Source organism: Strongylocentrotus purpuratus, unplaced genomic scaffold (assembly GCF_000002235.5).
Source record: "Strongylocentrotus purpuratus isolate Spur 01 unplaced genomic scaffold, Spur_5.0 spur5_scaffold_18, whole genome shotgun sequence".
NCBI lineage: Eukaryota > Metazoa > Echinodermata > Echinoidea > Camarodonta > Strongylocentrotidae > Strongylocentrotus > Strongylocentrotus purpuratus.
The window spans coordinates 17,302,999-17,330,211 of record NW_022145603.1 but is presented as its reverse complement, the minus strand read 5'-3'; the positions used below and the strand labels follow the sequence as shown (position 1 = coordinate 17,330,211).

The 27,213-nt window shown below is 37.1% G+C and overlaps 1 protein-coding gene across 4 annotated transcripts; it reads left to right on the top strand.

Annotated features, from left to right (window-relative positions):
• The first annotated feature begins 196 nt into the window (after positions 1-196).
• On the top strand, positions 197-27,213 carry LOC583127 (nucleosome assembly protein 1-like 1). 4 transcript variants are annotated; one of them, XM_030989315.1, is made up of 14 exons: positions 256-319; positions 1,345-1,399; positions 3,361-3,500; positions 5,061-5,157; positions 6,233-6,374; positions 7,283-7,414; positions 9,350-9,395; positions 9,915-10,057; positions 11,167-11,306; positions 12,519-12,681; positions 14,208-14,225; positions 17,067-17,183; positions 21,158-21,244; positions 22,903-27,213. In XM_030989315.1, exons 2-14 carry the CDS (start codon positions 1,368-1,370, stop codon positions 22,936-22,938), a joined length of 1,293 nt encoding a protein of 430 aa, XP_030845175.1. In that variant the 5' UTR covers positions 256-319; positions 1,345-1,367; the 3' UTR covers positions 22,939-27,213. The 4 variants fall into 4 exon arrangements, with proteins under 4 accessions (XP_030845173.1, XP_030845172.1, XP_030845174.1 ...); XM_030989313.1 differs by lacking the exon at positions 1,345-1,399 and having other exon boundaries at positions 197-319; positions 22,912-27,213; XM_030989312.1 differs by lacking the exon at positions 1,345-1,399 and having other exon boundaries at positions 197-319.

Below are 27,213 nucleotides of genomic sequence, written 5' to 3'. Positions count from 1 at the left end.
GTTTCTAATGGTTATTTTGATCTATCGACTATAATAGATGGGACTTCATCGTATGTTACTGTTGTAGGACTAGTATATCTTTTCGAGACAATTTTGTACTAGGCCAAGTAATTTTATCGCCAATTTTATAGACAGCTCCATGCATGCCATATGCCCTCACATGTTTTTGGCACAGCACCCGCGCCAAAATATGCCAACAAAAGCCACGTGTTCCCATTGGATGTTGGATTAACCTGACGTCATATTCCGGCCAATCAATTTTCATGTTTGATACCCGCCATCTTGGAGTACCGAAAGACAATATTGGCATTTTTCTCAGGTAAGTCGTTCATGTTTGTCTCGAAATTACAGTTTTTCATTGTTAGCAAGTGATGGACTGAGTGTGGTATGTAGAGGTTGCTTACATGTTATGCATCCGTATCTTCCATATGTCGATATGAGGTATAATTTTGAAATATACAGCATTTTCCACAGCTGTCAAATTCATTCATTCATTCGCACTGGCGCGCGCTTTGGGAGACGCATGGCTTGCACATGCATTGCACAATCTTTCAGTGCAGCCTGTGCAGTGCTCATTCGTCGCAATCTCGTCCGTGAGCTACAATGTAGAATACATGTATGAATCATTATCTTTGTGTATCATGATCATGACTTTTTTCGACCTGTATGAAGACATCTTACTGTAGATGAGAGTAACAGCCTAGTCTAATTAGACCTCTGATTCGACTGCTTGAGTTGATGTGGAATAGTATTAATATTATGTTCAGAACTTGGCATTAGTTCAGAAGTCTATCCAAAATTTGGCGCTTGTTTAGAAGACAGAAGCCTCTCCAAAATTTGACCCGTAACTCCGAAGTGGAAATAGATAGGTCTAGAGAATCTATACCCCACTAAAACATACCCAAAATGAAGTAAATATTCATCAAATGTCCAAATAAAGATCATGAGGTAAAAGTTGTTATGTTTATTAGATTACCTGTTTCATGTCAATTTTCTTGTTATTTTTGGAGTATTTTTCGGAAAAACATTACACTTTTTCACAAGTTTCACAGCAAACTGCTACACAATACAAGTGCATACCGATGGTGGGTTGTAGGCGGGCGTGTGCCTGTGTGAAGTCATCTACCGTAATGTCATGATACACACAAATCTGAAATAGGGTCTCTTTTTTTTCTTCTTTCAAGCAAGAGTTAGGTTCTAATTATTAAACCCATTGAATCATGCTTTGCTTAAACTGTGAAGCTTTGATTGACTTTTTGTTCTAGTTGAATTTGAAGTTAACATTGAAATAAGAGGTACAATTAAACTTGCACATTGTTGGTTTATATTTGCCATGTAATTCAGGTCACCTTGAGAGAGAGAGAGATATGGACATGGACAATCCAAGTGAAAATATATCGTAAGATTACAAATAAATAAAAGTTTGGTTGTTCTGTTTGTTTCCTCACCTGCTGTTGAATCATATCCATTAATAATTTGAGTTTTATTTGATTACTAACCATAAAAAGGTTTCAAAGTTCAAACATGTGGCAAGGAGTAGGAGATAGAAAGCATGTTTTGGCTTTTGAATATTGGAAAGGAATCAAACAATTGTGTTTTTTTATTCATTGTCAATAAATTTCGGAGAGGAATTTGTCCTCTACTTTCACTTTATTTCGGAGAGGAATTTGTCCTCTACTTTCACTTTATCTCCCTTTCTTATGAAGTTTGAGTGCTGTTTTAAACCATTGTTGTATTGCTCAGGAGTTCAAATTTAAAGTTTTTAGTGTCTTTGTGCATTTTCTGCTGTTTAAATTTCCAAGCTTTCAGGGTTTGTGTTAAAACTTAAAGGACCATGTTGGTGTCTAGACCTGCTCACAGTGGTCCACAAAATAAAATTCTAAAATAAATTGCAGCATGGAACAAGTCTAGATGCACATTTGCATCAAGGGTACAGCTCTGTGGGGGGGGGGGGGTGTTTCACAAAGATCATTAGTCAAACTTAACTCTAAGTTGGACTTTAAAAATATGGAGAGCCATTTGTACTTTGTAACCTAAAAATAAATTATATTCAAAAGCAAAAATTTAAGTATTTTAGACTTTTCATAAATTCCACATCAAGAACATAAAATATCCTTGATAATAGAAAATCTGAATGATTTGAATCAACATTTTATGCCTTATAAAATAAGTGTGACATTTTGTTTTCAAAGATGCTAAAGGCTTTCCATAATTGTTAAGTCCAACTTAGAGATAAGTTCAACTTAGGATCTTTGTGGAACACCCCTGCGCTTCTAAGGTGCAATCAGAGCCTGATTCTTAGAAGGATTTTTAAACAAAGTGTAAAACTAATGATTTGGGTTGAGAATGATAATGATATTTGCTTCTATTTTAGAACTTGCTGCTGTTAAATTTGACCCTTTCACAGATTTTCAAACCCGTTGTTTCAACATTCATACATGCCACTGATACATGTTAAAACCCTTCTAAGCACTGTGCCTGCTGTTGGCTTCATTAGCTGTTCTAATATTCAGGATTAATACAGCTTGTAGTTTGGCATCCATTAAAATGATAGTTGAGTTCTTGTTTTATAATAATAATAATAAAAGTGTTAACTTAAAGACGCTCATGGTGCTAGCTCAGCAACAGTTAAGACCGCAAATGCCTTCAAAAGTGCATGGTTATTGCTCTTATTCTTATTGGCGACATTTCTAGTTCTCTATTAGGACCTTATATTGCTATGAAGGTAATTTTGCAAATTATCCAGCTAATTTATGTCTCCATCAGCCCGCAGTTGCAATTAGCAGGATATTTGGTGGAGATAATCATCCCAAGATATCTTGGGCTAGTTTGCAAAATTATTCCTCTATTTGTCCCGTACGTCTTCACCAGCCGGAAGACTCGCACTATGCGCAAACGCTGGGCAAAATATCTTAAGGTCAAGTCTCCAGCTGAGAAAGACGCGATAAGTAACTTTGGGCTTATTTCCCAAATCAGAAATAGCGGGCTATTTGGCAATCTCGAGCTGATGAGGACATACCTAGTGACACCTGACCATTAGGCAAAAAAAAAAAAAAAACATGTTTAGTGTCCTGCCTTTTTTCAAAAATAGGAAGGAGGAGGCCCTTTTTTCTTCTTTTCTTTCTACAAAATGGCCTGACAGTCAGCCCATTTTTCAAGATGGTAGCCGTAATTATTGTCATTTTTTTTTAAAATCAGAAATAGATCCAATTTAGCAGTGTTTTTCTTCTTTTTTTTCTTTAAAAAAAAATCCAAAAAAAATTTCAACAAAAAAAGGGAAGCGGGCAGGGACGCTATACATGTATATATTTTTTAATTGCCTAACTACATGTAACTGTGTTGTATGTTTGTATTATGTAGAGATCAGGCAGCAGCTGGAGACACAGTCTTAGACATGGATCCAGGACCACAAGGAGACGGCCAAGACCTGGAAGGGTTAGAGGTCATTGATACATCCACCGCTCAGAAGATCAACTCACCTGATGCTATAGCGCTGTCAGGTAAATCAATCTCTGATATATGTACCCCGGCCCCTCCACTTTGGGGTCGGAGGGACCGCATGCATGTTCCCAAAATGTCCGGTAAAGGGGTACTTTTCACACACCAAAGTCCGGCTCGTAGTACAAACAAACCTGGCAGGTATTGACTTTAAACACCGGACTTAGGGGGTGTTTTCAAAAGGAGGGAACATGCATAAGCGTACCCTAAATAACACTGAGTGGGGGGCCGGGATATGTACATGTACATGTCTTTTAAAGCCCCACTGCACTACTTATACCGTAATTAACGGTATATAAACCGCACCTTTTTGCCGCCGAAAAAAATTCAAAGTCGGGGGTGCAGTTTATACACTGTACACCAAAAAAAAAAAAAAATTAAGTTTCGATTTTTGCCCCTCCACCTGGCGCTATGCCTGGCAATGTCTCCCAGCTCAGTAATCGGTGTGTTGACTCACCACTCGGAAACTAGAAAAACACTCAAATTTGTCTGTCAAATTTGTCTGTAATCTCAATATGTAGTCTATAATAATAATTCCTCCAATTTTTCTTCTATTACATGGTGTACCACAAGGTTCTATCCTAGGTCCTCTACTGTTTTTTAATTTAATTAATGATCTTACACATTCAGCTGCACCTCGTAGTTAAATGAAAGGCCTTCCCGCGTGGGTTTTTTAACACGGACCAGGCTTGCTGGAAGTTGCTGCCGACAGAGTCGGCAAAAAAAGTCGACCAAAAAAACAAAAACAAAAAAAAAAAATTTTTTTTTTTTTTTTTTTTTTTTTTAAGGGCGAAAAAGAGGCGTGCGGTTAATACACGAGGGCGGTTTATACAACGTTAATTACGGTAGCTACTTGTGCCCTCTATACAGCAAACAATGCCTAATCAGTGACCATTGGTCCCCCATGGTCATCGGTTGACCGGCAAAACGTCGCGTAGCGCTACCAGAGCTGCCAACTAGTACGGATTTCCCGTAATTGGTACGGAAATTAACGACCATTACGGAATGTTGTTTAAAATTACGGATTTAAAAAAAAAAAAAAAAAAAAAAGATTTTTTTTTTTTTTTTTTTTTTTTTTTTTTTTTTTTTTATATTTTTTTTTTTCCCCCCATTTTTCCTGGAAGACTGTGTTGTGATGATATGAAACTCATTATTTAACAACTTTGTGTGAGTAAAATCACCAAAAATGTCAGATAATCATGTGTCTGTGCAATGTTGGCGTGCCGTTTTTATTAGAGTCATAGCGCCGCATAGGAAATTACTGATTTATACCCAAAATTACTGATTTTGAGCCTTGTGATTACTGATTTTCGGTTCTGGAGGTTGGCAGCTCTGCGCTACACTACCTTTTGCCTGGATGTTAGATTGCGCATTCCGGCTTTTTTTGTTTCCAGCAAAACGTAGTGTAGCAAAAGAAAGCCGTCTGCCATCTGGTTGCTGACTTACAAGCATTTATGCTTTCTTAGCAGTCAGGTAAAATAACCACCAATAATCAACATGTAGTTTGATAGCTTGGGTAAACTCATATCAGTTGATTGACATGTTTGTTTCTATGCCAACAGAGTTGAAATCACAGGTGATGCAGAATCCTAAAGCTTTAGCTGCTCTTCAAGGTCACCTTGACAGTTTAGTGGGTCAGAGGAGTGGATACATTGAAAGGTAAGTAAGCCCCTCCCCCCCTCCCCCTCCCCCTCCCTACCCCAATCCTTCCTCCCACCCTCCCCCATGCAGATGTAGCAGACTGCAGAGATGTCAACCAGTACGATAAAATCTTCTTTTTTCTTTTTTCTTTTTTTAATCCATAAAAACTGCTGAATCGCATAGAAACATGAACAAGTAAACCCTGCAACCCCAACAAAAACTTTACTTTACATATTTCTCATTGAATTTTAATGAAAGAGCTAACTTTTTACTTGACCGTACCTACCAGTAAAAAAAATTCTGAAATTTTACTGGCCCTGGGCCGACAGTGTCAAGGCCAGTGGTAGTGTCAAGTTTTTGTGAAAATCTTCTTTTTTTAATTCTTTTTTTTTTAGAATTCTCAGTCTGTTTTTTTGTGTCAAGAGGTTGGCATCTCTGAGACTGCCCCCAATGTTTTGTACCTTGGCTCAATAGACTGATTGCTTTTGCCTGGTTTCTTGGAGCATTGGTACTACATCCTAGCTAGCGGCAGCCATCCAAATCAGATCAGACAGTTGCTGTCCCTCAACTAACGCAATAATATTTGAGTTACTCTTTAGCATACTTGATGGCCCCCCCGTAAGGGCATCTGACAATGAAGGCGCATTTTCGTGTCCATCAGTGAAAAAATACACGGGGGCTCGGGCAAATTAGCCTCCGAAATGCCCAAAAGAGCCCCCGAAAATCAGAAAAGAGCCTCTGTAAATTTGCATAGAGTTCAATGCAAAACAAATTTTAGAGTGTTAATTTCATGCAGGCAAGCTTGAAAAGTAGCCTCCGAAAAATAAATATTAATTTTTTCCCTGGTGTCCATCTCACCGAATCAATGTAAAGCTAAACAACTTTGGGGATTAAAATATTTCTTACTTAGTTTAGATCATATCTCCAAGCTATAGTACCTCTCTTCACCAAATATCAGGACATTTTCTCTGTAGTTTGTATGATATATAGATAGCAGGGGTGAGTACAGTCTTGACTTGACTACTGTACTTTTCATATCGTTGTCGTATTCACATTCTCTCTCTCTCTCTCTCTGTCCCTCATTATATTCCAGCCTTCCCAAAGTAGTCAAAAGGAGGATAAAAGCCCTGAAGAATTACCAGGTCAAACACACGCAGCTCGAGGCTAAATTCTATGAAGAGGTGCATTCTCTTGAGTGTAAATACGCCAAGCTTTACGACGGTCTATATGACAAGGTAAGAACCTATCTTAGAACCAGGGGTGTTTCACAGAGATCCTAAGTCGAACTTATCCCTAAGTTGGACTTAACAATTATGGAAAGCAGTTAGCATCATTGAAAATATTTTGTAAAAAATATATTTAAAGGCATAACATGTTGATTCAAATCATCCATATTTTCTATTATCAAGGAGATTTCATGTTCTTGATGTGGAATTTATGAAAAGTCTAAAAATACTTGAAATTTTGCTTTTTAATATATTTGATTTTAAGGCTACAAATGACTCTCCATAATATTTAAGTCCAACTTAGAGTTAAGTTCAACTTAGGATCTTTGTGAAACACCCCCCAGGGATTGTAAGCTGAGAATGATTTAATCTCTGATGCTAGTAAAGTGATGGTTAGTTTAGATATATCATGTTGTAGTGGATCACATGGTTTGACGTAGGGCTGCGACAGGTAGTCAAATACTCGAGTACTCGCACTGTTGACAACTACTCGAGTACGATTTATCGTACTCGAATATTCGGCCGCAAACAAAAACAAAAAAATTCTCGGTCACCTGGCACTGTCAAGGCCGACGCTTAACCGTGCCAGGGAGAGCGCCCGGCCGCTGGCATGGTACCGTTGGTAAAAATGTTTCCCAGCTCAATCACTGTCAAACTCTCCACTCAGAAACTAGAACTAAATGTCTGGATTTCTGTTTGAACTCGGAGGAAAATGGATTATTCTGTCACCCCTGACCAGCAGATTGTATCCTCCTCTCTCTCTCTCTCTCTCTCTCTCTCTCCACTTTCCTAAAGCTGTTTGCATGTATTATGAAATTTCTATGTATTATCTTATTGTTATACTCATTGTATGTTTTCCGATTGGTCAAATAAATAATAATAATAATGAATTTTTGTCTTTAACCTCATTTTGACAGAGACGAGAAGTCGTGAATGGAGTGGTCGAGCCTACCGATTCTGACTGTGAATGGGAAAGCAGTGATGATGAGGAGGAGGAGGAAGAAGACGAGGATATGGAAGAAGGGAAGAAAGAGGTTAATGCATTAGCGGTAAGCCCAGTTTTCTGGCGAGCCGTGTTTTATGAGCTTTCCGTATCTTATTCCTAAATTATAACTTACAGAGATGCCAACCAGTATGATTTAATCATATTTAGTACGATAACAAGAGTGGAATACGATAATACGATATCACCTCTTAAAATACGATATTTCAACAACAATTTTTTTTTTAATTTTTTTTTTTTATACCAATAAAAACCAGGGAATCGCATAGAAACAAGTAAATTCCCGCAACCCCAACAAAAACTTTGCTTTACAATTTTCTTTTAAAATTTTAATGAAAGAGCAAACATTTTACTTGACCGTACGTACCACTATCACATTTTTCTGAAATTTTACTGGCCAGGGGCCAGCTGGCCATTGGTAGTGTCGAGTTTTCGTGAAAATCTGATTTTTTTTTTTTTTTTTTTTTAAAGGATACTCAGTCTGTTTTTTTTGTGTCAAGAGGTTGGCATCTCTGAATTTAGTATTTTGTCTCGTCTGCATAGGGGAGCAAGATGTAGGCATCGCCATTTCCAGAGTAGTTGTCATTGGCAACAGTCATGCTTTACTAGCAATAACTTTCCATAGCTTTGAGGTAGGAACGTGAAATTTATACCACAGGTACATCTTTTGAAGGTACATGTCAAGTTCGAAAATGGGTCTATTGTGACAAAGGTCGATGAACTTTCCATAAAAAGCACTGTATTGCGTAATGACTTTCTATAATGCTAAATATATTACTCATTGCGGATATAGTATCGAAAATAATATCGCTAGTGACATTTGTTTGTCTCGCAATGTATGGTCAACAAGGGATCTGAAAGGTCACGACGTTTCGTGTGCCGCTGCTACACTTCGTCAGGTGATAAAATATATTTTAAGCAAGACTTTCTATAGCTTTGATAATGAGGTTAAAGGTGAAAGGCCATCTTCTGTATGTCTGTATGTGTAAGATGATCCTCTCAGACCTGCCAATCAGTACAATTTAATCGTATTTTGTAGAAGTAAATACGACTACGATTTTCCTCAATGAAAAATGATTTCCCCCCCCCCCCCCCAAAAAAAAAAAAAAAAATGTGTGTGTGTGTGCCATTTTCAATGACAAAATGCCCATTCTGTCCTCTATAGTACCCTACAAGCATCTCACATGGGCAATTTGGGGATGTTCATTGGTTCATCAAACACACCAGTCATGACGAGATCATGCATATTCAACCAATGATCCATACAAAAATTTCTTCCTGTATGTAGGAACTGTAAGAGGCATTGATCCGCGTAACAGTCCGTGTTTATTTTTAAGAATACAACTTTTGGGATTAAAGAATACAGTTTTTGAACTCCAGAGGTTGGCAGGTCTGCCAGTCATGACAAAATCATGCATATTCAACCAATGATCCATACACAAATTTCTTCCTGTATGTAGGAACTGTAAGAGGCATTGATCCATTTAAAAAAAAAAAAAATTTAATACAACTTTTGTCAGTAAAGTACAACTTTTGGGACTAAGGAATACAGTTTTTGAACTCCAGAGGTCGGCAGGTCCGTCCACTACAGTATAAGGGAGTTTACAGATAGCACATGGTACAAATGACCCCAAATATCCACAGATCTCTTACACATGGAGAGATCCCACTTTGTTCATTTTGAAATAATCACTCCTACAGCGATTGAGGTGCTATATAAATAGCCTTTGTTTCCCCTTTTCAAAGAATACTTCCACCTGTGTATCATGGAGTGCATTGAATGTGCATGAATGAATAATGTTACATAACTTTCATGAGCACGTATCCAGTATTTCATCTCCGTGTATTTCAAAATTTATTCTGCAATGACCTTTATCTGCTCATGCTCACCCTGCAACCATGAACTGGCTTATTGCTGGTGATGTCATTGTTATTGCCAATCGTAAATTTAGATTTGATTTTGATTCTGTTTTGCTAACAGGGAGAACTGAAAGGAAAGGCCAAAGTCACAGACGGAGAAGAAGAAGGTAAATTCTGCCTTTAAAAGTGATTTATTTTTCTTGAAACTTTCATGTGCACAAAATTTGAGGCAGCAGAATGTCTTTAATTTGTGAGTTTTCTGTTTTTATTGCAGTTTTATTTTGTCACACACAGCTACAAGTCTTCTTCTTTATTTTTCGTTTCGTTTTTTTTTTTTTTAATTATGAATAGTATTTGTCATCTGAATATGCTAGCAGAAAAGAGGCCTTATCCATTTACCCCCCAAAGTTGAAATAGTTCCAATTGCCTATACTGGAAGAAAATGTTGTTATTTCTGGCATGAATGTGATTTTTGTTTGTCAGAGAATCTAGGAAGTGACATAAAAGTTTGAATCTGATTATAAAATGTTAAGTTTCTCTTTATAAGCTTATAAGCTGATTAAAAATATATAAGTGTTTCGAAAAGCTACAATCTGATTATGAAATGTCAATTTCGTGTTAGAAGCCTTGAAGGTGATTTAAAAATGCTACAACATTCTAATAATAAAATGTTTGATTTGTTTTAGAATCACCGCCGGGCATTCCTGGTTTCTGGATGACAATCTTCAAGAATGTTGATATTCTTGGCGAGATGGTTCAAGATCACGATGAACCAATCCTTAGTCACTTAAATGATATCAGAGTCAAATTCCATGAAGGACCACAAATGGTAGGTCTAGTGTCGAATAATAATAATAATAATGATAGTATTCCGCTTTTATAGCGCTTAATGCAAACGTCTCTAAGCGCTTAACAGATATACTATTACCCCGGTCATTGGATTCAATACTTGTCCGCACACACTCTGTGCACATGTTCCACCCCCTGGGGAGCATTCCAGCCAGTCGCCATTTTACAAGTGCCACCTGCTAATCCAACCACATTAACTTTCGCATCTTACCGGGTACCCATTTAACACCTGGGTGGAGAGTGGCAAATGTAGATCAATGTCTTGCCATAGGACATTAGAGCCGCGGCGGGACTTGAACCGCGGACCTTGTAATCCACAGTCCGGTAACATATCCACTCGACCTCAACACCTCTACAGTAAAGTCCGGCTCACAGGGAGCATTTTTTCACTACATTGTGACGTGAAGAACGTTCTTTTATTCAATAGAATTCATGTAGCAAGCAGAGTATTATTGGTAATTAATTTTTATGCCTCTGCTACAAAATAGCCGGAGGTATTTATGTTTTCTGGTTGTCTGTATGTACGTCCCGTTCTCATGATCGCGTTATCTCAAGAACCGATTGATGGATTACCGCCAAACTTGGGTCATATATGTATCTTGCAGAGCCAATGAAGGAATTAGACTTCGGGGTCATGAGGTCAAAGGTCACAGAGCTCATTTATGCAAAAATAAGTACTCTTTTAAAAAATTGACCCTTATTAAGTTGGGTGACTCTTCCTGCATCTTTTTATACCTGTTTAGTAAGGTATCTTTTCGCAGTTGAAGGCTCAGTGGTCAAATTAAGCCCACCACACACTATATGATCCGATTTTGGAAGAATTTGCTGTAGCATCTGATACAAACATTCAAACATGTAAAATCTTAATGACCGAGGATCTGAATAGTTTATATGATTATATAATAGCCTAATGATCAACAAAATCTAAATTTCAAGGGATTTCGTGCTTCCTTGGAAGAGGAAAAGATGTAGTAATAGAAGAGGTGTGATAAAACCAAACTTGACTCTAATCTTTGTCTTATATACTAATCTCTCTCTCTCTCTCCTCCTCTCTCTCCCCCTCCCTTTCTCTCCTCTGTGTATTTACAGGGCTTTACGTTAGAATTCTTTTTTACTGCCAATGATTATTTCACAAACACCGTCCTAAACAAGAGTTATCAGATGAAAGCAGAACCCGATGAAAGTGATCCATTCAGCTTTGAAGGACCAGAAATCATCGGATCGCAAGGGTAAGGACAGGCCAAATTCAGATAACAATGTTAAAGATAAAGTTGAGTTCTGGTCATGCGATTGCATTTTAAAAGAAACGTGGAATCGATCAGAAAGTTGATCATCTAGCATATAAGTATTGGTGTGTACTGCAAGGTTCTGGAGTCATCAAAATGATTAGAAATTTGGCCCAGTCTTGGAGAAGTAACGAGCACTGTACACTTAAAGATGTATATGGGACTACACAAACATGTGTTATATAAATCAGGCCTTAATTTTTAAGCTGTTGTCATATTTAGAATATGAATGCATTTAAAGAGCCATGCTTTTCAGGGAACATTTCTTTTCTGATGGTCTCCCACACTTGCATAATAACAATGAGAACGCTCACAAATTATTTTTCACCTCTCTGAACTCAATCGATACGAAACGCTTTTCAAGGGAAATGAAAAAATGTCCTTTCGGACTAGTGGTCTTTCTGTACAAGAGGCTGCTAATACAGTCAAACCTGCTTTAGCGACCACCCAAGGGAAACACAAAAAGTGGCCTTTGTAGACAGGTTCCTTTAGTACATGATTAAATGAGAAACCATTTTCAAGGGAAACAACAAATGTGGCCCTTGTAGACAGGTGGTCTTTGTAGACACTCAAACCTGCTTTAGCGACCACCCAAGGAAAACACAAAAGTGGCCATTGTAGACGGGTTCCTTTAGTACATGATTAAATGAGAAACCATTTTCAAGGGAAACAACAAATGTGGCCCTTGTAGACACTCAAACCTGCTTTAGCGACCACCCAAGGAAAACGCAAAAGTGGCCATTGTAGACGGGTTCCTTTAGTACATGATTAAATGAGAAACCATTTTCAGGGGAAACAACAAATGTGGCCCTTGTAGACAGATGGTCTTTGTAGACACTCGAACCTGCTTTAGCGACCACCCAAGGAAAACACAAGTGGCCTTTGTAGACAGGTTCCTTTAGTACATGATTAAATGAGAAACCATTTTCAAGGGAAACAATAAATGTGGCCCTTGTAGACAGGTGGTCTTTGTAGACACTCAAACCTGCTTTAGCGACCACCCAAGGAAAACACAAAAGTGGCCTTTGTAGACAGGTTCCTTTAGTACATGATTAAATGAGAAACCTTTTTCAAGGGAAACAATAAATGTGGCCTTTGTAGACAGGTGGTCACTAAAGCAGGTTTGACTGTACATCTTTTGATTTGATTTTTCAGATGCGAGATTGACTGGAAGAAGAACAAGAATGTAACGGTGAAAGTAATCAAGAAGAAACAGAAGCACAAGGGCAGGGGTACGACACGTCTGGTCACCAAGACAGTCCAGACGGATTCCTTCTTCAACTTCTTCAACCCACCAAAAGCGCCCGAAGAGGAAGTGGTAAGTCAGCAGCCAGAATTGTTACTTGCAGTGCCATTGATAAGGAGAGTTTGGCCAAACCGGTTCGAGTTGGAAACAATATGGCAACTCAATATGAACATGATGGACAAAGAAAAAGGACAAAATATACAGTTCCTCATTCTTCCCTCAACAATTGCTGTGGTAGACAAAGGAACATCCCTTTACTGCTATTATGTAAAAATGTGTAGAACAGGTGAATATGCATGTGACACCTGTTCTACACATTTTTACATAATAGCAGTAAAGGAATGTTCCTTTGTCTACCACAGCAATTGTTGAGGGTAGAATGAGGAACTGTATATTTTGACCTCTTTCTTTGTCCGTCATGTTCATAGTGACTGCTTTGTTGGGCAAGCACAAAACAAAAGAATAAACGCCATGTTGTGACCCAGTGAAACCAGGTTGGCCAAACTCTGTGTATAGATGGCTCTGGTTACTTGTAGCATTTTCGTCTTCACCGCCATAGAGAATTAAAGATAAAGTTGAGTTCTGGTCAAGCGATTGTATTGTGAAAGACACAGTGTGGAATCAATCAGAGAAGGTTGATCATCTAGCATATAAGTATTGGTGTCTACTGCAAGGTTCTGGAATCATCAAAATGATAATAAATTTGGCCCAGTCTTGGTAAAGTTACAAGCACTGTACACAGAAAGACGTATATGGGACTACACGAACATGTGGCACACAAATCCGTCCTGATTTTGATGATGTTGCGTGCCATATTTTGAATATGAAGGCATTTGAAGAGCCATGCTTTTCGGGGAACATTTTATATCTGATGTTCTTCCACACTTGCATAATACAATGATAACGCTCACAAATATTTTCTTCCTCTTCCCAGAACTCAACCTTCTCTTTAAATCTGGATTTATTCCTTAGTGATAGCACAAAAAATCATGCTACTTTTTGTATTTACAGCAGCTACAGTGCATCACATCTGCTAAATGCATTCATTTACTCTGTTGCGCACATGATATGCCTAGTAGTCCTATGCTGTTTGAAATTTTTTCGTGCCACCTAGTCGTAAAACATAGAGTGAACCCATGAAGAGATATCTCAGCTCAGTTGCGAGTAGCAGTGAAAAAATATATGGGGGCTCAGGGCAAAATAGCCCCCGAAAATCAAATTTTAAATTTTAAATTTGCATTGAGTTCAATGCAAAACAAATGTTAGAATGTTATTTTCATGCAGGCAAGCTTGAAAAGTAGGTTTTACAATTATGCCCTTTCTGCATTTTTAGGGGGAGTGAGGAAGTGGCTAAATGTTTGTAAATAAAAACAATTCATGCTAATACATACTTTCACATGACATGACATAGTCGTAATTCCTGCAAAGTTTTACAGAATTTGATGTTGGCTGCAAAAGGGACATAGTATCTTTAGTTTAAATAACAATGCATCATCATTTAGTGATGACATTGAGGTCTAGAGATCCATTTGTATCAGTGTTTAATTATCAAATCAATACCAATATTTATAACTAGAAATATTGTTTCTTTCGTACAGGATGGAGAAATTGAAGAGGTAATAGTCCATATAAAACTGCTACAACAATTTTTTTTATGTTTTCCCTCATTATTTTTCTTAATTTTGTTCTCATTTAAATAACCAAACGACAATGTATTATGTTGGGGTTATTGTTTCTTTGACATGACACACGTTATTATAAATTCCCAGAAACCTTACCAAAAATAATGTTGTACCAGAGTTCTAACTTTATTTTAGGGGATTGTTAATATTGTAAAGGCATTGAGAAACACTTTTGGCCCGAATTCACAAAGGAGGTTTAGATTCAACCCATGGTTTAAACCTTCATTTACATAACCCATGGTTTAAAATAGGCTTGACAGAAGTCAGAGGTCCACTATTAGACGCGCGCAAGGCAAGGTACGCTTATTTTGCGCAAATTTTTAAACCATGGGTTATGTAAATGAGGGTTTAAAGGGAAAGTCCACCCCCAAAATAAGTTTGTTTCGATAGAGGCGGAATAATAAGAAAATCAGGTGAGTGAAAGTTTGAGCAAATTCTGAATGAAAATAAGAAAGTTATGAATTATTGAAGTTGTGATCAATCAAATACAAATTGGCAACTCTGTGACTTATTATACAAGCTCTCCTTCAATTGCTTTGTGCATAATATTCCATAAAATCATGTTTTCTTCGTTATTGATGACGGAATATATATTTTTTCCTTGCAGGGGGAGTATAGAAACATATTTGCAATTATTATATTTAGGGTGCATGTATGGTTGAAATTTTTCTTGAGGGAAAATGAAAATTTTAGATTTTTTTAGTACTGAGCAAATGGAAGTTTAGCTCGCATGATACGTCATAGAGTTGCCAATTTGTGTTTGATTGATCACGACTTAAAAAATCCTAACTTCCTTATTTTTAATCGGAATTTGCTCAAACTTTCACTGACTTGTTTCTCTCATTTTTCTACTCCTATTAAAACTAACTTAATTTCAGGGTGGACTTCCCCTTTAAACCGTGGGTTAAATCTAAACCTCCTTTGAGAATTCAAGCCATTGGTGCTGTATGGCATGATTTTTTTTTCTTTCTTTTTATTGAAGGGCTATCCAACCTTTGTAATTAGTTGATTTGTATGAAAGCAGAAAAATGAGACAAACAGAATATCAAAAGTTTGAAATAAATCGGACCAATGATAAGAAAGTTATGGATGTTTGAAATAAGAGATCAGTAAATCTATGTGAATTTCAAATTGGCAATTCCTGTAGTCAAGGATAACTCTCCTGTTGTGTACAAAAACATCATTAATTTGTGTTTTTCTCCTTTGGGACTCTACTCAAAATGTATTATGGATACCATATTAGTGTTATAGAACTCTAAAAAATAAACGATTCTCCAGATTCATGTACATTTTTAAGAAAAAAGAAAGATATTTTAGTTATTTTGTGTGTTGGAACAAATTGGAAAGTCGTCCACAACTACATCACAGAGACATCACTGATTCAGCCAATTTTAAAAATCCCCTACATGCCTTAAATTTCAATAAATTAGGGCTAGGCCACTTTTCTGTAGGGCACATTCCTATATTACAGCACAAATAGGAAGAATTGGAAAGGGCACAAAAAATCTCCAAGGCCAATGAGAGGGGCATTGAGGCCAATCAAAAGGGCATTGAGGCCAATCAAAAGGGCATCCACGGCCATGGCCTTGGTGGCCTTGGATTAATTTAAGCCCTGACCGTACACGCAGTGATTACAACCTTTTGTCCGATATCATTCAAACTTTTATCAGTCTACTTCTCCCAATTTTTCTGCTTTCTTGTAGAGTAGGTTGCTTTCAAGGTTGGATTTCCCTTCATGTGGGGGGGGGGGGGGGGGGGGGGGGTGGGGGGGTAATGGTTCATCGTACTCATTGGATAGTTAACCCTCAGACCTTCTACATGTTAACACTACTAAAACACTTCATTGTGCGCCTGCAAGCCTACTGTATATCTACATCGCCATACAAGCCGATACTTACAAGCAGCATCTAATACTACTATTGTTTTGAAAATAATATCGCTAGTGACATTCGTTTCTCTTGCTAGAGCTTATGTGCTTAGGAATATTGAAGATAATTAATATATGATACATTTTATGATAATGTTATTTTGTTGTTTTTTTAAAGATAAAAACTGTTTTTCTCACAACTTTTGACCATTATTAAAGGTACTATGTCCCATTTGCAGGCCAAAAAAAATGAAAAGGTTAAATTCCAATGGCATTATACTACTTTAGAACTTCCCTAAAAAAAGGGCGGTTTGAAATGTCTTCAAGTGGGAAAATAACGACTATTAGTTGTTGAATTGACTTAAGAGCTATAGAGCCAGTAAGTAATAGTCTGATTTTCGGACCATTGTACCAAAAGGTTGTACGAACGTTCTATGCTGCGCAAAGATTCAATCAATTTAATTTTGGTCATCACAAGAAGTGGGTTATTGATGTAGACAAATGCTTATGTCCCCTTTACAGCTCGTTTTACCAAAGAAGAAAAAAGCCAGTCAGTCACTCAATAGAGTCTGACAGTGAAGTCTAGCAAGTAAACAGGTTTCCTTGCATAATTGAATATTAGGACACTGCTAACGTTTAAATTTCACAGATAGGACAAACATGACATATTCATAATTCCTGCAAAGTTCTACAGAATTTGATGTTGGCTGCAAAAGGGACATAGCATCTTTAAGGCTTGTTATTTGTACGATAATCTTAACCCGTTCTCTGTGTTAAGCCTTTGGGTATAATTTCCATCAGAAGTTTGGGGATTACACTTATTACAGTTAATTAGTAAACAATTTTCAATTTTTCTAATACTTCTTTTCTTTTTTCTTCACTTCTTTTTTTCTTCTTTTTTTTGATAGGATGAGGAGACTGAAGCATTACTAAGTGCAGATTTTGAGATTGGTCACCTGATCAGAGAGCGGATTATCCCTCGAGCAGTCCTGTACTTCACAGGAGAGGCCATCGAAGATGATGAGGTAAACACCCCTATTTATTAATATGGAAGAGTCCAGGTTGGATTGTGTGCGTAGAAGCAATGGGTTGTTCCATTCAAATATGGGGTTATAGTACGCTCGAGTCATTAACTTGGTTTTCTTTCAACCACGGCCCGAGACCATTGAAGATGATGAGGTAAACACCCCTATTTATCAATATGGAAGTGTCCAGGTTGGATTGTGTGTGTAGAAACAATTGGTAGTTCCATTCAAAAATGGGGTTATAGTACGCCCAGTCATCAAGGTTTTCTTTTAACCACAGCCCGAGGCCATTGAAGATGAGGTAAACACCCCTATTTATCAATATGGAACAGTCCAGGTTGGATTGTGTGCGTAGAAGCAATGGGTTGTTCCATTCAAAAATGGGGTTATACATGTAGTACGCCTGAGTCATCAAGGTTTTCTTTTAACCACAGCCCGATGACTTAAAACCAGTCACATGCATATTCACCTGTTCTACACATTTTTACATAGTAGCAGTGAAGGGATGTTCCTTTGTCTACCACAGCAATTGTTGAGGGTAGAATGGGGAACTGTATATTTTGTCCTCTTTCTTTGTCTGTCATGTCCATAGTGTATGCTTAGCTTCTTACCCGTTTGACCGTCATCATCTCTCACTCGTGTTAAATCTGTACTGTGCAATGCCAAGCTTTTCTTGTCTCTTCTTTTTTAATTTAACTTTTATACTCAATTATCGGGTCGAGTACTACCCCTTTGGCAGATGTGTAGCAATTTCTGCTTTGATAAGGAGCTGTAATAATCATTTAAGAGTTTATGCACTCATAAGTTAAAAGTTTATATTTTATGTTGAAGGTAAAAGCTTATGTCTTTTTTTCAAAGTTTGATATTACTAACGTTGATAATGAACTCCTAATGGAGACTTTTAAAATGCACATTATTTGCTTCGTTCAAATAAAATTGTGTCTGCACAAGATGTATTGTGGCTTAATGTGAATTCTGCTAAGGATGTACCGCTTACAATTCCTACCCCCCCCCCCCCCTCTCGAAAAATAAAAAATGAATATTAATAACAATAATAAATTAATGGATTTTAATGAAAATGAATAAATAAGTAAATAAATCAATAATAAAAGAAAATAATGATGATGAAATAGGATTGTTTCTGTGCTATGGTAGTCCTTTCGACTCATCGTGTATGCTTCATTGTGTGAGACTAAAGCTTTATAATGTCTGGAAAATGCCAGAAAACAGCAGTCCTGGTACAATGTTAGATGCCAGGAGATGAAGAAGAAGAAGAAAAAAATCGCAATTCTAAGTCATTGGGGGGACTGTCTTGCCTTATTCAACAACTGTGTGTTGACAGCTCCACATGAATTAGTAATTTCTTAGTACTTTCACTTCCATGCTTTAGTTTGTAGTGGTATTAGAGTTGAATCCCTCAGCTTTCTAACTATACTAAACTTCTAATCCTTGCTACAGTTCATCAATAAGACTGCTACATGTAAGGTATGTCACTTAGCCAAACCAACAAAGCCCATGTGCCCTAGTTCAGACCTGCCAACCAGTACGATTAGTCGTATTCGTACAATTTTTAGAAGCAAATACGACAGTACGATTTTCTATTTTTTTTAAAAAATGATTTTTTTTTTTTTTTTTTTAAAGATTTTTTAAATATTTCTGTTGTGTGTTAGCCATTTTCAGTGGCAAAATGCTCATTCTGTTCTGTAAAGTATCCTACTATCATCTCACATCGCCAATTTGGGGATGTTCATTGGTTCATCGAACCCAACAGTCGTGACAAAATCATGCATATTCAACAAATTATCCATAAAAAAAAATTGTTCCTGTATGTAGGAAATGTAAGACACATTGATCCCCGTAACAGTCCATGTTTATTTTTAAGAATACAACTTTTGTCAGTAAAACACAACTTTGGGGATTAAAGAATACAGTTTTTGAACTCCAGAGGTTGGCAGGTCTGCTAGCTGTATGTCATGCTGTATTTGTCCATCATGCTGTATTTGTCCATCCGTTGTATGTCGTCTATTGACAGGTTTAGATAGAGACAGTGGCGTAGCGCAGGGGTGTGCCCCCTCCTCCAGTCACATGATAACGAGAAAAGAAAAGAGAGAGGGGGTAACGAATGAGAAAAAAGGATGATTGGACCAATTCATAATGCCTTGACCAAGTAGGACCAGTGCAACCATCATAGAATCAGTACCGTCGTAATGCCTTGACCAATGCTACGCCACTAAGTCATAGCTGCTAACTATTCCTATTTTGGAGGAATGTCGAAGCTTCTGTTAAAATTACACATAATGACTAAATTTTGCATTGAAATGTTGGCCGGTATGCTAAGTAGAGATAGTTAGATCTGTGTAGATATATGTATTATTGATATTAAAGGTAAAGACCAGTTATGGTCATGCGATTGCATTGTGAAAGAAACGTTGTGGAATCGATCAGAAAAGGTTGATCATCTAGCATCTAGCATCTGCAAGGTTCTGGAATCATCAAAATGATAAGAAATTTGGCCCATTCTTCGTAAAGTTACAAGCACTATACACAGAAAGATGTATATGGAACTACCCTATATCTCTCACAGACCATGAGAGAAACACATTTACCAAATATATGAATTAGTAGGCGGTTTCCCGGCAATTTTTTTTATCATCATGTATTAGTCAAAACATATTCTTTCACATGATTGGTAATGAAAGCTTCCATTTCATTTTTTGAAATTGGGGCGTTTCCAATACTGGTCTTTACCTTTAAGAATGGTCCCATCTCTCACCATAGCATGCTACCCAATTTGTGTGTACATAGCATGCATCCTTAATATATAGAAGTCAGTTGAAAAATTTAGTGAGCCAAAAATCTGTTTTCTCTATAATTCAGCCTTTTCTTCTTTTTTTCATGTTTTTTCCGAAGAGATAAAATGGTTTCATATCTGTTAGCCTCTAAGATGAATTTGAATGTTTATTCTTCCCTTGCCTTCAGCACTATCTGCTATTCATTCTAACACTTGATGGTTGTTTGGATTCCCACAGAAGGAAAGGAAGAAAACAAAACAACTTAAGTCAGCCTTTCATCAATGCTACTTAAAACCAAACCAAGAGGATTGTGTATGATCCTTCATAATCTCTCCACAGAGAGCAAAATAAATATATTTATACTGATATTCACTTTCAGGTTATTTAAAAAGTGTATTGACCTGTATATCTCAGTCACAGGCCCAAACCGGCCGCTACCTGGATAATTGTGGTATTGTAATATTATTGTTTGTTCGATCAGGTGTTGGTCTCGTTGGTGAGACAGGTCAAATAATATACCCCTGCTCTTAATCTCAACTTTTTAGTACATTTCGATAGCCTGGGGCTGTACAAACAAATTTGCATTTTATTAACCATTGTATTCAATATTGTTTTGTTCACATCTACATTTTTTATTCTCTCTCTCTCTCTTTTCTTCTATTTTTTTCAAATTTTCTTCTGCAATCTGTCACTCTTTCTCTCTCTTGTCTCTCTATCTCTTTCTCTTTTTGCCCGTCTCTCTTGTCTGTTTCTCTATCTCTCTATCTCTCTATCTCTATCTCTATATCTCTCCCCCCCCCCTCTCTCTCTATCTCTCTCTCCCTCTCTCTTTGCCCCTCTCTCTCTTGTCTGTTTCTCTATCTCTCTATCTCTCTCTCTATCTCTATATCTCTCCCCCCCCCCTCTCTCTATCTCTCTCTCCCTCTCTCTCTCTCTCTCTCTCCCCCCTCTCTATCTCTCTATCTCTCTATCTCTATCTCTATCTCTCTCTCTCTATCTCTATCTCTCTCTCTCTATCTCTATCTCTCTCTCTCTCTCTATCTCCCTCTCTCCCCCTCTCTCTCTCCCCCCCCCCCCACCCCCTCTCTATCTCTCTCCCCCTCTCTCTCCCTCCCCCTCTCTCTCCCTCCCCCTCTCTCTCCCTCCCCCTCTCTCTCTCTATCTCCCCCTCTCTGTATCTAGTATGAAGAGGAAGCTGAGGAGGATGACCAGGAAGGAGAGGAAGGTGATGAGGAAGATGATAACGATCCAGACTTTGAACCTGGAAAGGTGTGTACAAAACATTCCCTTCCAACATTCTATCATTTTATTACTAGTTCAAAGGTTATCCACTCTCGTATGTCATTTGACTTCTACACATTTTTTTTTAAAACATTTTAAAAATCGCCTTTTAGAAGAAGACATTTTAAAATTTACCTTTAAAAAAAAAATGTTTTAGAATCGCCTTGTTTTTTTTGTTTACGTTTTAAAATCACCTTTTTTTTTGGTGAACGTTTTAAAATCGCCCTTTTTTTTTTTCAACGTTTTAAAATTGCCTTTTTTTGTGTGTGCAAAGGAGATGATTCAGGGCTGGTTGCTTAAAGCGGGCAGGGCACTCCGTGGCAAATTTAACCATGTATGTGTTCAACGTATATCCAATCAACAACTTTGAATCATTGCAATTACCAGACATTCCCCTTCAAAAAAAATCTGTTATTGTTTGTTTATTTTGTTTTGGGGTCTTGTATTTTATTTTTATCCATAGAAGCCTTTTCAACTACTAACATCCCGCTCTACATGGTTACTTGTATTACTTTAATATGTCAATGAAAATATGTGTGCATGTTTCATTAAATGTTTGCATGATTTTTTTCCCCATCCTTGCAACTCCCGTGTTCCTATTTGTTCACTTTTTATATCCATTCCTTATCTTTTCTTCCCTCTGTTGTCAAACATTTTTGCTATCCATCTATTCACATTAATTCTCTCCCTTTCGTTTCATTTGTCTTTCTTTCTCCCACCTTCTATTATCCCTGACCATCACACCTTTCCTTCATTGCTGTTGTCTGTCTTTTCATCTTCCTTCTGTCTCTCATCTTCACAACACCTTTCCTTCCTTGCTGTTGTCTGTCTTTCCCTCCCCTCTTCTTCTTTTTCATTTATTCATTTTCATCTTAATTCTTTCTCTCATCTTCACTTCTTCTTTCCCTTCCCTGCTCTTCTTCTTTTTCACTTATTCATTTTCATCTTCCTTCTGTCTCTCATCTTCACGTTTCCTTCCTTGCTGTTGTCTGTCTTTCCCTTCCCTGTTCTTCTTTTACATTTATTCATTTTCATCTTCCTTCTGTCTCTCATCTTTACTTCTTCTTTCCCTCCCCCACTCTTCTTCTTTTTCATTTATTCATTTTCATCTTCCTTCTGTCTCTCATCTTCACATTTCCTTCCGTCTCTCATCTTCACGTTTCCTTCCGTCTCTCATCTTCACGTTTCCTTCCTTGCTGTTGTCTGTCTTTCCCTCCCCTGTTCTTCTTTTTCATTTATTCATTTTCATCTTCCTTCTGTCTCTCATCTTTACTTCTTCTTTCCCTCCCTTGCTCTTCTTCTTTTTCATTTATTCATTTTCATCTTCCTTCTGTCTCTCATCTTTACTTCTTCTTTCCCTCCCTTGCTCTTCTTCTTTTTCATTTATTCATTTTCATTGTCCTTCTGTCTCTCATCTTTACTACACCTTTCCTTCCTTGCTGTTGTTTGTCTTTCCCTTCCCTGCTCTTCTTCTTTTTCATTTCTTCATTTTCATCTTCCTTCTGTCTCTCATTTTCACTTCACCTTTCCTTCCTTGCTGTTGTCTGTCTTTCCCTTCCCTGCTATTGTCTGTCTTTCCCTTCCCTACTCTTCTTCTTCTTCATGTATTCATTTTCATCTTCCTTCTGTCTCTCATCTTCACTTAGGATGGTCAGAAGCCACCTGAATGTAACCAGCAGTAGAATGGCGCCCTCTCTCGTACCTCGTCTTACCCATCATGCCTTGGGAGCATACATGAGGCGTCGGAATGAAGCGCAATGTCACCTTACCATGTGGGACTCGTTGTATTGGAGCAAAGCGAGTCCAGGGGGCCGTTTCACAAAACTTATCATCAGTGACAAATGACATTTTTTTGTAATAAGCTACTGAAATCCTTGATTCTGATTGGTTATCAGCAGATTTGTCACTGATTTTTGTCATTTATTATTGAAAAAAAGACTTTGTGAAATGGGTCCCAGTTTGATTGATCGAGACTGAAAAGGAACACTGGGAATCTACCGCTGGCTACGCATTTCGGACAACCTTTTCTTCTTCTTCTTTTGTTGTAACTCATCTATCAACTGTTAAAACATATTTAAAAGCTGACATTTAATGTTGCAATTATTTCTCTGAAAGTTGGACCTACAGACTTTGTCCTAACCGATTTACCCCCGCCATTAACTTAGACTATGGCAGGAATATCACACTTTGGTGCTTCACCATTGCGGAATGTAAAATTTGAAATAAGGATACAAATTGCAAGTTTAAAAAGCTGTAAGTTTATATTGCAATTATTTCTATGAAAGTTTGACCTACAGACTGTCACCAAACTGATGTCCACCCACCATTAACTTAGACTATGGAAGGAATATCACACTTTGGTGCTTCACCAATGCAGCATGTAAAATTTGAAATAAGGATACAAAATGCAAGTTTAAAAAGCTGTAAGTTTACATTGCAATTATTTCTCTGAAAGTTGGACCTACAGACTTTCACTAGACCGATGTGCACCCGCCATTAACTTAAGACTATGGCAGGAATATCACACATTGGTGTTTCACCATTTCCCTTAGATTATTGTCAAATTTGAAAGAAGATAAAGGACGGAACAGTTTTTATCATATTTTCCACCTTTTTACAGCTTTTGACGTGATCTAATACAAAGAGGCAACGTTTGGTAACTAAAAGGCAAATCTTTTTAGTTCATGTAATGGTTTGAGAAGAATATGCCGTTTAATGTTGGACATTTGTAATAAGCGCTATATAAAATTATTATTATTTTCTTATTAGCTTCTAGTCAATCATGGAGTGATAGTGTACTATCGTCATGGTTACTGGATGATAAATCTGTTATTCCGTCAAATTGCAAGTGCTTCTTATGAGAAGTGGTACCATTGCTTTTGTCCCGAAGCAAAAGCACTTTTTCTTTCTCCATTTTGCAAGCAGCTGCGTATTATTTCCAAAAATATATCATTCATACAAAGGGAGACCAATTATTGAAAAGTCTTTATTTCTAACTGCACCTGTTCATCAATGTGAAAAAAAGATGAAGGCCCAATTCACAAAGGAGGTTTGTCGACAAACCTAGGTTTGTTTTGATGCGTTTTTACAAACCATAAAACAAGTCAAAACACGTCATGACGTACATAGCCTAGGTTCGTCGACAAACCTCCTTTGTGAATTTGGGCTGATATGTCTGAAATCCAAAAGTACTTTCGAATAATCATCTTTTTTGTACGTGTAGTGCTGTACATTATTTTCTGGTTGTAAATTAGGTTCTGTTTTTGTAATACGAGGTTCCATTTTATGACTTGGTGCATTAAAATTCTGCAGGATGCAAGGAGAAGTTCGGAAACAATTAGTAGCAACCCTACATTCTCTTCATGATGTAAACCGTTTTAATGTCTTTTCAACCAAATTTTTGTGGAATTTGTTGAAATATTTCTTCAGATTGCTGCTGTTATATTCTAGTTGTTTTGTGTATTCATGGGACATTGTTGATCGGAAATTATGTGTGTTTCACAGAGAATATTAAATTCAGGCACGTTTCTTGAGATGTTGGAACACAGGTAATAGCCGAGTTATTAACTCTTTCAACGAAGGGATACCTAGAGTAAAAATAGAATTGATGGTTACCCCGCTAGTAGTAATGAACGTTTCGAAGCTGAACCGATACTTTGGTTGAATGGAGGCACTTGCAAATGTTTATTTAAAGCCCGTCTGCAATAGTTTTGCCAGGGGGGATTAGACCTTCCTGCAAGGTCTGCTATTGAGAGAACCACAGTAATTTCAGCCTCTACTCTTGTTTAGGTTTATTATTAAATGATAGGTTATCATACATGAATGTCTGCCATGATCTTATGTCTAAAGCCTCTGTCACAAATGCCATTACGAACGCCGTACGAACGATTTTCAGACAATGGAAATTCGTGAAGACAATCGAAAAACTGTGATTCGTACGAAGTTATCGTTCATACAAACCTTCATGACCGTAGCATTAGTTGTGGATCATCCACATTTAAACCTGATGTTTAGATTTTGTTACATGTGTGTGGGCTCTTGTGTGTGTTTGGGTTCGGAGCTAATGAGTTAAAACAGGCTCATGTGACATACACGCACTTATACTTTCTGTAATAGGTTCTTTTGTAAGTCTTTCCTAGGTGATAATCAGTTAAAGGTTGGCAGAGTCTTCTTATCGCGTTCTGAACATTTTATTTTAGGGACAAATACATAGCAACAACTAATGTAGGTATGCAATTTGCATCCCGCTATTGAAAAATCATTTATTTGTAACTGGAGAATGAAATAATTTGTTATTAGGGACAAATACATAACAACATCTAATGTTCGCTATGCAATTTGCATTCTGACTATTGAAAATCATTTATTTGTAACTGTTGAATGAAATAATTTGTAATGCGGCACTTAACAAAGACTTCTGCTTTACATTTGATTACATTATGGAAATGGCCTATTGTCATAAATTCATAACCGATCTAAGCTTTTGGCACAATATTGGTTAGTGGCTATGCATAGGTGATGCTTACATTGAAAAATTTAGAGGGGGAAAATGAAAAGCTGCAATTGAAAAGTTATTATGACAAATGCAATCATTTACTATTAACAAAAAGATGAAATAATTTTCAAAATACGGAAGAATTTTGTCATGTGTACCTTGGGACAGAACATTTCTTTGAAATGGTGATCAGATAACTTTGAGAATACTAAACATGTTTATCACTCTTCATCATTATTAATATCAGGTTTAATTTGTGATAAAATGCTTGTTTTCACCCCTAAAGAGCATTGTCTTTGGGGCACATGCAAACCTTCCCTTATCTAAATGTTGAGGCTGGCCAGAATTCGATTCTGTTCCCAAATTTGGCTGTACCAAACATTGTACATGTAGAGTGGACATTTCAGCAATCACACTTATTTTCAGGGATGCCAGTGCCAGTTTTAAAGTACAAGTCCACTCCAAAAATAACTTACTTTCAATAGAAGCAGAAAAATCAGACAAACCAATCAAAACAAGTTTGAGCAAAATCGGATAACTAATAAGAAAGTTATGCATTTTTGAAAAAGTTTGTAAAACTATAGAACAATGGAAACCACTACACAAACTGCCAATTTGGTTATTAGTTTGTGAGTGCACTTGGCCTTTAAATGCTCACTTGCTCAGTGACAAAGACAAGTATCACTTCCTATTGTAAATAAATTATAACATTCATCCGGCATTTTCAAAGCTTTTTTGTATCCTAAAATGATCCGAGATATTATCTTCCACCCCATGTTTTTGCAAGGATATTTTTTCTTGTGTAGTACGAGTACAAATTGAACTTTGACCTTTTTATTACCAGAGACAGGTCATAGGTCATAGCTTGCTTGTAATAAAAAGAGGTCCATAGCTAAGGTTATAGGGTAGAAGAGTGAATTGTTTGAATGGTACTATGGAACAAGTTTGTGACGTTACAAGAATTGTTTTTCTACTGTAAATTTCTGACTAAATATATTCTAAAAGAAATGGTGACTCTATTGCCGTACAAATGCTTTGCATGAAGGAAAAAAACAACAAAAATATGAATGTTTTCATTATGAATGTGGATGGTATTTTGTGTAAATTGTTTGTGAATATTCTTATTGTAAAGCTGAGTTTGAAACTTGGAGAAAAAAAATTAAAAATTGCTCATAATCGTAATTGTTTTCAGAAATGTTCACCTCTTTCACAGAGAAAGGTGTATTTATACTTGAGATGGTATCAATTGCTTCACTGTCACAGTACATAATTAGTATGTTGTAGAAATACAGTTGAATTACACTTTTTCACAGGATGATTTTGCTGTAGGATTAACCTGAGGTGACTTTATAAGAAGTATTTGATATTTCCAATGGTCTATGTCTGACCGTGGCATATTTCACACACATGGAAAAACAGAGAAAAAAAATATTAAAAACTATGTTACAAGCTGTTACTGTAA

Excerpts from the sequence above, each read along its gene's own strand:
- LOC583127 (XM_030989312.1), top strand. The coding sequence starts at position 264 with ATGTTTGATACCCGCCATCTTGGAGTACCGAAAGACAATATTGGCATT. Across the intron at positions 3,501-5,060 it reads TGATGCTATAGCGCTGTCAG|AGTTGAAATCACAGGTGATG; the intron begins GTAAATCAATCT and ends CTATGCCAACAG. Across the intron at positions 6,375-7,282 it reads ACGACGGTCTATATGACAAG|AGACGAGAAGTCGTGAATGG; the intron begins GTAAGAACCTAT and ends TCATTTTGACAG.